Source organism: Mobula hypostoma, chromosome 2 (genome assembly GCF_963921235.1).
Source record: "Mobula hypostoma chromosome 2, sMobHyp1.1, whole genome shotgun sequence".
NCBI classification, from domain to species: Eukaryota; Metazoa; Chordata; class Chondrichthyes; order Myliobatiformes; family Myliobatidae; genus Mobula; species Mobula hypostoma.
In genome coordinates, this window is record NC_086098.1 from 37148112 (window position 1) to 37159196 (window position 11085).

At 41.1% G+C, this 11085-nt stretch overlaps 1 protein-coding gene across 1 annotated transcript in view; it reads left to right on the forward strand.

The window, feature by feature from the left end:
• pinx1 (PIN2 (TERF1) interacting telomerase inhibitor 1) overlaps positions 1 to 10287 on the forward strand; it is a 113622-nt gene extending 103335 nt beyond the window's left edge. The window contains exon 7 of the mRNA XM_063035601.1: positions 9017 to 10287. Coding sequence (XP_062891671.1) covers positions 9017 to 9406 — 390 coding nt within the window. The 3' untranslated portion in view covers positions 9407 to 10287. The remainder of the gene's footprint in view (positions 1 to 9016) is intronic.
• The last annotated feature ends 798 nt before the right edge of the window (positions 10288 to 11085 follow it).

Genomic DNA, 11085 nt, shown 5'->3' on the forward strand with positions numbered 1-11085 from the left:
ACTATATCTAGTACTAGGTAATGAACCGGGTCAGGTCACAGATCTCTCAGTGGGTGAGCATCTGGGGGACAGTGACCACCGCTCCCTGGCCTTTAGCATTATCATGGAAAAGGATAGAATCAGAGAGGACAGGAACATTTTTAATTGGGGAAGGGCAAATTATGAGGCTGTAAGGCTAGAACTTGCGGGTGTGATGCACTATGGACATGTGGTCGATGTTTAGGGATCTCTTGCAGGATGTTGGGGATAAATTTGTCCTGGTGAGGAAGATAAAGAATGGTAGGGTGAAGGAACCATGGGTGACAAGTGAGTTGGAAAATCTAGTCAGGTGGAAGAAGGCAGCATACATGAGGTTTAGGAAGCAAGGATCAGATGGGTCTATTGAGGAATATAGGGAAGCAAGAAAGGAGCTTAAGAAGGGGCTGAGAAGAGCAAGAAGGGGGCATGAGAAGGCCTTGGTGAGTAGGGTAAAGGAAAACCCCAAGGCATTCTTCAGTTATGTGAAGAAGAAAAGGATGACAGGAGTGAAGGTAGGACCGATTAGAGATAAAGGTGGGAAGATGTACCTGGAGGCTGTGGAAGTGAGCGAGGTCCTCAATGAATACTTCTCTTCGGTATTCACCAATGAGAGGGAACTTGATGACGGTGAGGACAATATGAGTGAGGTTGATGTTCTGGAGCATGTTGATATTAAGGGAGAGGAGGTGTTGGAGTTGTTAAAATACATTAGGATGGATAAGTCCCCAGGGCCTGATGGAATATTCCCCAGGCTGCTCCACGAGGCGAGGGAAGAGATTGCTGAGCCTCTGGCTAGGATTTTTATGTCCTCGTTGTCCATGGGAATGGTACCGGAGGATTGGAGGGAGGCAAATGTTGTCCCCTTATTGAAAAAAGGTAGTAGGGATAGTCTGGGTAATTATAGACCAGTGAGCCTTGCGTCTCTGGTGGGAAAGCTGTTGGAAAAGGTTCTTAGAGATTGGATCTATAGGCATTTAGAGAATCATGGTCTGATCAGGGACAGGCAGCATGGCTTTGTGAAGGGCAGATCGTGTCTAACAAGCCTGATAGAGTTCTTTGAGGAGGTGACCAGGCATATAGATGAGGGTAATGCAGTGGATATGATCTATATGGATTTTAGTAAGGCATTTGACAAGGTTCCACACGGTAGGCTTATTCAGAAAGTCAGAAGGCATGGGATTCTGGGAAGTTTGGCCTGGTGGATTCAGAATTGGCTTGCCTGCAGAAGGCAGAGGGTGGTGGTGGAGGGAGTACATTCAGATTGGAGGATTGTGACTAGTGGTGTCCCACAAGGATCTGTTCTGGGACCTTTACTAATTGTGATTTTTATTAACGACCCAGATGTGGGGGTAGAAGCGTGAGTTGGCAAGTTTGCAGATGACACAAAGGTTGGTGGTGTTGTAGATAGTGTAGAGGATTGTCAAAGATTGCAGAGAGACATTGATAGGATGCAGAAGTGGGCTGAGAAGTGGCAGATGGAGTTCAACCCGGAGAAGTGTGAGGTGGTACACTTTGGACAAACTCCAAGGCAGAGTACAAAGTAAATGGCAGGATACTTGGTCGTGTGGAGGAGCAGAGGGATCTGGGGGTACATGTCTACAGATCCCTGAAAGTTGCCTCACAGGTGGATAGGGTAGTTAAGAAAGCTTATGGGGTGTTAGCTTTCATAAGTCGAGGGATAGAGTTTAAGAGTCGCGATGTAATGATGCAGCTCTATAAAACTGGTTAGGCCACACTTGGAGTACTGTGTCCAGTTCTGGTCGCCTCACTATAGGAAGGATGTGGAAGCATTGGAAAGGGTACAGAGGATGCTGCCTAGTTTAGATAGTATGTATTATGATCAGAGATTAAGGGAGCTAGGGCTTTACTCTTTGGAGAGGATGACAGGAGACATGATAGAGGTGTACAAGATAATAAGAGGAATAGATAGAGTGGATAGCCAGCACCTCTTCCCCAGGGCATCACTGCTCAATACAAGAGGACATGACTTTAAGGTAAGGGGTGGGAAGTTCAAGGGGGATATTAGAGGAAGGTTTTTTACTCAGAGAGTGGTTGGTGCGTGGAATGCACTGCCTGAGTCAGTGGTGGAGGCAGATACACTAGTGAAGTTTAAGAGACTACTAGACAGGTATATGGAGGAATTTAAGGTGGGGGGTTATATGGGAGGCAGGGTTTAAGGGTCGGCACAACATTGTGGGTCGAAGGGCCTGTAATGTGCTGTACTATTCTATGTCTATGTTACAACTTTGGCCTGAACAAGCTTAGCAAAAGAATGGTATTGCTAGATCTTTTGAATAAAAGGATGAGTGACAGTAGGGATGTACAAATATCCCAGGTCACTGTCTTGAAAAATACTTACGTTGTAGAAAATATGAGAGAGAAAGCTATGCCTGGAAATTTTTACATCTTTGTAACATTGAAAGTAATGGATCAAATTTTTGCTGAGAGTTTTTCCCCAACATTCTGTTTTGTCTCTGAACTAACAGCTGAAAACAGTTCCTTCATTTAGTCCTGACGAAGGGTCTCGGCCTGAAACGTCGACTGCACCTCTTCCTACAGATGCTGCCTGGACTGCTGTGTTCACCAGCAACTTTGATGTGTGTTGCTTGAATTTCCAGCATCTGCAGAATTCCTGTTGTTTGAGCTGAAAACAGTATAAATTTCAGTCAACACACATCAAAGTTGCTGGTGAATGCAGCAGGCCAGGCAGCATCTTTAGGAAGAGGTACAGTCGACGTTTCAGGCCGAGACCCTTCGTCAGGACTAATTTCAGTCCATTGTCACGAGATTTAATTTTTTCAAGTTGATTAATATTTCCAATATAGACCAAAAGACCATAAGACATAGCAGAATTGGGCCTTTGGCCCATCGAGTCTGCTTCGCCATTCAATCATGGGGCTGATCCTTTTTATATCCCCCCTCTTGAGCCCCACTCTCCGGCCTTCTCCCCATAACCTTTGATGCCGTGTCCAATAAGAATATAGATGAGAAAATGAAAATATTCGCAATAGGTTGTAATTCTGGATGATACAAAAATGGTAGTTTTGTAAAGTGTCGTTTAATCACACTAATGGGAGAGTGGGTTAAATGTGCCCGGACACTTAGTAGGAGTGAAGATGGAACCAACCTGATCATCTGATACTTTGCTCACCAGGTAACAGGCCTCAGCTCTACTCCTGTTGTTGTGCAGGGGATGGTCAGATGGGCAAGGAGCAAGAGAGCTCCTTTGCTTAAATGTTTGGTGTGAATTGCTTCATGTTCAACTGTAGACTTTATACCAGAAAGATCCCTCCTTCCTCGTGTTCTGTAACCATGCTTATACATTAACCACGCCCACAAGCCTAATTTTTCATGCAACATCTTATGAAACGCATTAAGAAAATCCAATTATGATACATCTTTGTTCCCCTTATCTACAGTGCTTATTATGACCTCAAAAATCGTTAAGTATCTACAGTATTTTGACTCTGCCTAATCATGCTTTTTTGTAAGTTAGAATTTGAATAGTTCTGGATGCCAGAACTTCTCTGGCAACAGCCATAAGAAAATTGGTCTACAGTTCTTCTGTGTCTTTTCACTTCCTTTAATAGTGATTTTGCATTTGCAAGTTTAGCAGGATTTGGGGATCTGGAATTAATTCACTGCAACTTGCAGTATTCTTAGTACGAGGGGTGATTGATAAGTTCGTGGCCTAAAGGAGAAGGAGTCAGTTTTAGAAAACCTAGCACATTTATTTTGCAACATAGTCCCCTCCTACATTTACACACTTAGTCCAGCGGTTTGTGGAGCATACGGATTCCTTCTTTATAGAGGTCGGCGTCCTGGACCTCTAGAAAGTGGTCCACAGCAGGGGTGATTGATAAGTTCGTGGCCTGAAGTAGAAGGAGTTGAGTTATACACTCTCGTTACATGCACATGCAGTTCAACTCTTTGAATGATTATGCAGAAAGTTTGAGGTGTGAGTTGTAGAAGTGCCCTGCTCTATATTTAAAAAAAAAGACAAAGTCGGGTTACTGACACAGTCTGCTCAACTCAAGAAAGATTTGTTTATGTGCACCATACCTTGATTAGAACAACTTTCAGAGGTTAGTAGGCAGAGGGGGTGGTGTAGCCCTGTGTATAAGAAATAATATTAAATCATTAGAAAGGGATGACGTAGGATTGGAAGATGTAGTGTCTCTGTGGGTTGAGTTAAGAAATGGCAAGTGTAAAAGGACCCTAATGGCAGTTGTATACAGGCCTCCAAACAGCAGCCAGGATGTGGATTACAGATTACAGCAGGAGATAGAAAAGGCGTGTCAGAAGGGCAATGTCATGATAATCCTTGGGGATTTTAACATGAAAGTGGATTGGGGAAAACCAGGCCAAGAGAGAGAATTTGTAGAATGTTTAAATGGCTTTTTAGAACAGATTGTTGTTGAGCCCACTAGGGGATCTGCTGTGCTGGATTGGGTGTTGTGCAATGCAGAAGTGCAGGATACCCTAAAGGTTAACCCCCATGTTGAGTCGGTGGTGCAAAAAGCGAATGCAATGTTGGCATTCATTTTCAGAGGTATAGAATATAAGAGCAGGGATGAGATGTTGAGGCTCCATAAGGCACTCGTGAGACCTCACTTGGAATATGGTGTGCAGTTTTGGGCTCCTTATTTTAGAAAGGATATACTGACGTTGGAGAGGGTTCAGAGAAGATTCACAAGAATGAGGGGAGATTTCATAGAAATATTCTGAGTGTTAAAGGGCCTGAACAGATTAGATATTGCAAAGTTATTTCCCATGGTACGGGGGTCAAGGACAAGAGGGCACGACTTCAGGATTGAAGGACGTCTGTTTAAAACAGAGATGTAGAGAAATTATTTTAATCAGAGGGTGGTAAATCTGTGGAGTTTGTTGCCACGAGCGGCTGTGGAGACCAAGTCATTTGGTGCATTTGAGGCAGAGATAGATAGGTTCTTGATTAGCCAGGGCATCAAAGGGTATGGGGAGAAAGCAGGGGAGTGGGGATGATTGGAAGAATTGGATCAGCCCATGATTGAATTGCGGAGCAGACTTGATGGGCTGAATGGCCTGCTTCTGTTCCTATATCTTATGGTCTTGTATATGCTTAAAATCACAAACTTGAATGCTTTACAGATTTCCCCCGCCATCCGAAGGTAGAGTGTTCTTATGAAACGGTTCGTAAGCCGGAATGTCATAAAGCGAAGAAGCAATTACCATTTATTTATATAGGAAAATTTTGTGAGCGTTCGCAGACCTAAAAATAACCTACCAAATCATGCCAAATAACACATAAAACCTAAAATAACAGTAACATATAGTAAAAGCAGGAATGATATGATAAATACACAGCCTATATAAGGTAGAAATACTTTTCCACAATCATTGCCTGCACTGTCTCATGCAAGCGCTGATGGCAAAAACATGTTGCAAGAGCTCTCCAGTAACCTTTAAGTCATAATATGAAGCTGCTAAATCATACCAAATAACACATAAAAATACACAGCCGATATAAAGTAGAAATAATGTATGTACAGTGTAGTATCACTTACCGGAATTGGGACAGTGCTGAGCACACTGATGATGGTGTGTTAGACTTGTCGGAGTTTGGGTGGTGCAGTGGCCCCCACCTTCCAGGCCGCCGAGCGATACATTGCCGCGAAGCATGCTGTGGTGCAGCGGTAACCGGGAGGCACACAGCACATCTTTAAGAAAAAAGCTGTAATAAACATGCTAATTAATTAGATACTGCCCGGCGCGTAATTGTTGGCCCAGATCAGTGCCAGTTGCCGAGTGCGTCACCTCTGATCTGGGCCGACAATTACGTGTCGGGCAGCACCTAATTAATTAGCATGTTTATTTCAGCTTTTTTCTTAAAGATGTGCTGTGTGTCTCCTGGCTACTGCTGCATTCTCCACGAATCAGTATCTGTCCACGGCCTGGGTGTTGGTGTGGTGGGACACTGGGGTGTCATCTCGTCGTCTGTTTCCATTAGAGCAGACAGCTCATCTTCTCTTATGACTGCTGGCCTCAATCTCGAAGGTCGAGGTTCGTCGTCTGCTGTGGCTGATGTGGAAGGCTTGCTTGACTGCTGAGCCTCGCGCATTTTTGGATCATACAGTTCTTTGTAAGCACTCAAACCATCCTGCAAATATCCCCTAAACCGCCGTACCGTTTCAAAATTAAAGTCGTACTTTATTATTACTCATTCGGTTTCGATTGTTATCCTTTCCTCTTCTAATTGTATCAGCTTTTCATCTATCAGTTCTTGGTCATGGGATGCCAAAACCTCTTCAACATCATCTTTGTCAGCTCCCACAAGCCAAACTCACTTTGTCCTTGCTTCGTTCACCACGATCGAAACGCTTAATTCTGTCTAGTTTTATGCTGTGTAACACCCTTACGAGCTCTTTCAGGCTTTTCCGATACCTTAGAACTCATCTTGCAAACGGCTGCTCACAGACATGTGTTTAAGCAATGCAAGCGAGAATGCCGTTCCGAATCCGGGGGGAGAGTGCCTGCTCGGGGTGCGCGCTGATGTTTTTCGCGCGCTGCTTTTTCTGTAACAGTGAGGTTTCGTAAAGCGAACGTTCAAAAAGCGGGGGACACCTGTATTGCAAAAAATTTTATGTTGGACACTTGTAGCAACTCCTTGAGACTGAAAAGGAAAGACATGCAGTGTGAAGTTGCTGCAATCACCCAACTGTATAAATTCGTGCAATACTCATCTAATACACAATTGTTTATAGTTGCAGAAAAAAATAAGGGTGTTCACTTCAGCCTAACTACCTAGTTATATTGAATCTTAAGCAATTCATGGCTCTGAAGATTGTTTGGGTAATAAACCTTTGGTGTCAGTTTTTTATCTCTCCTTTTATCTTTTTTATCTTCCAATTCACTGGGATTATTTATGGCATTCAACTAACGTATCCACTGCCTCTACCATCACCTTTTAAAAGTAATTAGGTGTAAGTTCTAGGATTTCTATTTGTTAGTGAAACTACAGATGCAAAATATAGTGGGTTCCAGTTAATTGGGGCAGCTGCTTATTTAGGACTCTATGCCACTTAATTGGGACAGGAGACTGTTGCTAAACAGTTTCTAACAAGCATCAGTTACATGCACTTGTGCAGCCATTAAACTCTACACTGTGTTTAGAGTGAACAGTTTTTTAAAAAAATTGTCAGAAGTGTGTGTTTATGTTCAAAAAGCAGTGATTTATGTTCTGTCATACATTCTTTGGGGCACTCCTGTTTTCATGGATGTTTGCGAAGAAAAAGGTTTTCAGGATGTGTATTGTACCCATTTCTCTGACATTAAATGTACCTCTTGAACCTATTGATAAGCAGAAAGACAATTCAAAATTGTTTTGCGCACTCTGGTTTCAAGCATTGAGGTTTGGAGATGCCGGGAGTAAAAAATAAAATGTTTTCATTACTCCCCAAATTACGAACAACAAAGAATTTGAATGTATTGGCAATCATCTTGAATGTTATGAGGATAAAGAGGATTTGGAGGATGCAGTTGTCAAAAGTATTATATAAAGGCAGTCTATTATCTGCACTAGGTGTGTGCGCTGATTGTTTTCATTTACAGTCAAAGCATGAATGAATTCCTTTGATAACTATTAGAAACTAATACAGTTTTATAATACTGTCATAGTTTTGGTAATATTCTAATTTGTTCTGCATTTTATTTAAATATATAATTTGTTACTTGTTTGTCTTTTTTTATACCTTTTAATTATTTCCATGAAACTGGCTAATTGGGGAAGCCACTTAATTGGGCACAATGTACTGGTCCCAATTAACTGAAATCCTCTGTACTTGTTTACTGTCTCATACACTTCCTCATGCCCCAGTATAGCCACTATAATTTCAGTCTGTAAGGGACCTTTGCACATACCAGTATGTTTGTAAAGTCACAAAAGGAAGTTCAGATTAAGGTCATGATCTTTAGACAAGCCTTTGATGCAAATAAGTGATTTTACCTTTTCTCATACTTGCTCACTTAATGCAATTAGGAGGAATCTAAATATCACAACATAACAGTTTTTCTTAAGTCAATTGGAACATGATCAGTGAAAAATGTTGTTACAAATGTACATCAAGCAAAGTGGGGCTAATAAGACATTTTGCTCTTGGACAAGTGGGGGTTTGTAGTCACCACTGCCTGGTGGTCAGTAAGTGTGAGTTAATGGGCAGAGGAGAGGTGTTCAGCACCAATATTAAAGAGCACAAATATGAATTGGTAATGCTAACCCGTGTTCAGGATTGTCACTCTTGAGGCACATTGAAACAAGTTTCACATGTGTTATGAAAGCCTATAAATTTAGGTCTCACCCATAGGATGGTATGATGTGCATGCACAAATAAAAATGATGATGCTTTGCTCATGTCTGCTGTCATCTATGCAGGAGTATTGTGAAACAGAAGGACCCAGAATGGAAATTGCATAACTTGTGCAAAATCTGCAATTTAATCACATTTAACTTTTTATTGTAGTTGGATTGTGTAGTGCAGGAAGGCTTGCAACATACAATTCAGCATCTCATCATGCTTGAGAGACCAGGGGAAGCCAACGCAAATAGTTTGCTGAACACAACCATCCTGTCTGATTATCACCTTTTTACGAGCTTCACTTTCCTTTTGCTCTTCCAACTCTACCAATACTTTTAAACACATGCAAAAGCAGAGGTTAGCACTAACTTCTTCCCATGCAGGATGAGCTGTTCTTAATTGTTAACCATTTCTCTTCCACAACATTACCTGACCTGAATGTTTCCACTATTTAAAATCTACTTTCTCCCATTATATGTAATTGTTTATGGTGAAATAACAAACTTGAGTTAATTTTTTCCTGCATGTGCCATTTATAGAGGTTCCTGTAAATGCATTGAATGTTGTGGGAATAATAATACATCTATAGTAATTATTTATGGATCTTCTATTTAGATGAAACAAGCAGTATCTGTATTTTTTAACAATATGTGGTTGTTTTTCAGGACAACGCCAATATATCAGCCCCAAAAACTGCTGATGACTCAGAGCTCAAAGTTGAAACCAATACTGTGACCAGCTCCCTTACAATGCAGGAGTATTTTGCCAGTAGAATGGCACAGCGTAAAAATTGTAAAATGGTACAAGAGATCGAACAAGCCACTGATGCCCAGGAACTTGTAGGACATGAAATGCTGTCCAATGAAGAAGTGAGAATTAAATCCAAAAAGAAAAAACGGAAGAAAAGCATTGAGAAGATTTGTAACTTTGATGATCCATCCATATCCAAAAAACAAATAAAAGATGGAGACCGAGAGATAAGTAATGGACTGACAGAAGACAGTCAAGTTAAAGAAAAGCCTCGGACCAAAAAGTCAAAAAAGAAAGTAAAATAAAAAATGAAACACCCACAGTCTTTTAAGCAGAAGATTTGCCTCTAGAAAAAGCTGAATTGTTGGAAGTTCGGTTTGATTAACACACAACAATAAATATATAAAGCAGAATCTGCTGAAATACATTTTATAATAAAAAGCATCTTAAGTTGTTTTATTAATTGCAAAACAACTTAACATAATAAAGTGTTGAGAAACCACTTAAGGATTTTGTTGTTTGCAGAGTAGACATGATGGGCCAAATGGCCTAATTCTGCTCCTATATCTTATGGTCATAATGATTCTATGTTCTCAGTTAAATAAAGTTGGTAATGAAGAAATTAGTTTAAAAAAAACATGATACTATTTATACATTTTAGAAATGCACCAAATAATATATGGTGCAGGTATTACAAGTACTAAATATTTTATATTACTCGCCTTTGACTTTCAGCCAGAGGTTTCTTCTTAATGGGAGGACATTGCAGATGTTTAGATGCATCCTGCACACAATTTTATCAAGAACTTCAAAAGGTGTTTAAATTTTCAATATGTATTACTGTAAGTTAAGAGCATAAATTTGGAACATATTCATTATACTGGTGAAAGTAAAGTTCAAAGAAAATTGTCATCATATACAACCCTGAGATTTATTTTCTTGCAGGCATTCTTAGTAAATACAAATAGAATCTGTGAAAGACAACGCATAAGATGGACATCCAATGTGCAAAAGACAAACTGCAAAAAAAAAACCCAAAATAATAATAAGTACTCTATTGTCATGAGTCTCTACTATGGACTGAGAGTGGGAAGAGGGCAAGGAGAGGGGAAGGAAGAGGAGAGGGAGCGGAAAGCACCAGAGAGACATTCTGTAATGATCAATAAACCAGTTGTTTGGAACTAAATTACCATGTCTGGTGTCTCAGGGCTGGGTGTGTCTGCACCTGGGTCATTCCTCTGTCACCTTTCCTACACCCTTCTTAAGTTGCCCCACCCTCACCATTCCCAATATCCTTTGCTCTACCAGATTTACAAATTCGCTTTCTGCTCCATGTTGACAAATACAATGCTGTGCAGTAAATATCAAAACCATAAGATGAAGAGTTCATGAATGTGAGTCAATAGTTTGTGGGAACAGTTCAGTGTTGGGTTGAGTCAAGTTAACCCCCCCGATTCAAGAGCCTGATGGTTAGGGAGCAATAACTATTCCTGAACCAAGTGGTGTGGGTCCTGAGGCTCCTTAACCTCCTTCCTGATGGCGGCAATGAGAATACAGCATGACCTGGATAGTTGGGGTCCTGAAACAGCGCTCCATGTAGATTCAGGAGAATGATTACAGGAATGAAAGGGTTAATATATAAAGAGCATTTGATAGCTCTGGGCCTGAACTTGATGGAGTTTAGAAGAATGAAGGGTGATCTCATTGAAACCTACCAAATATTGGAAGGCCTAGAGTGGATTTGGAGAGGATGTTTCCGAAAGTGGAAGAGTCCAGAAGAAGAGGCACAGCCTCAGCATAGAGGGATATGCATTATTTAACCAAAATAACTATTCATCAGACATGGGCCTGGATTATAATAAGAGCATTGGTAGAGCTGCCAGAAAGCCTTAACATAATTCCAAGGGTCATGGAGGAGTCCTGCACCAACTTGGCATCAGGCTGTATATATGAATTTAAACCCATCCTTTCTAGCAGAGAACCA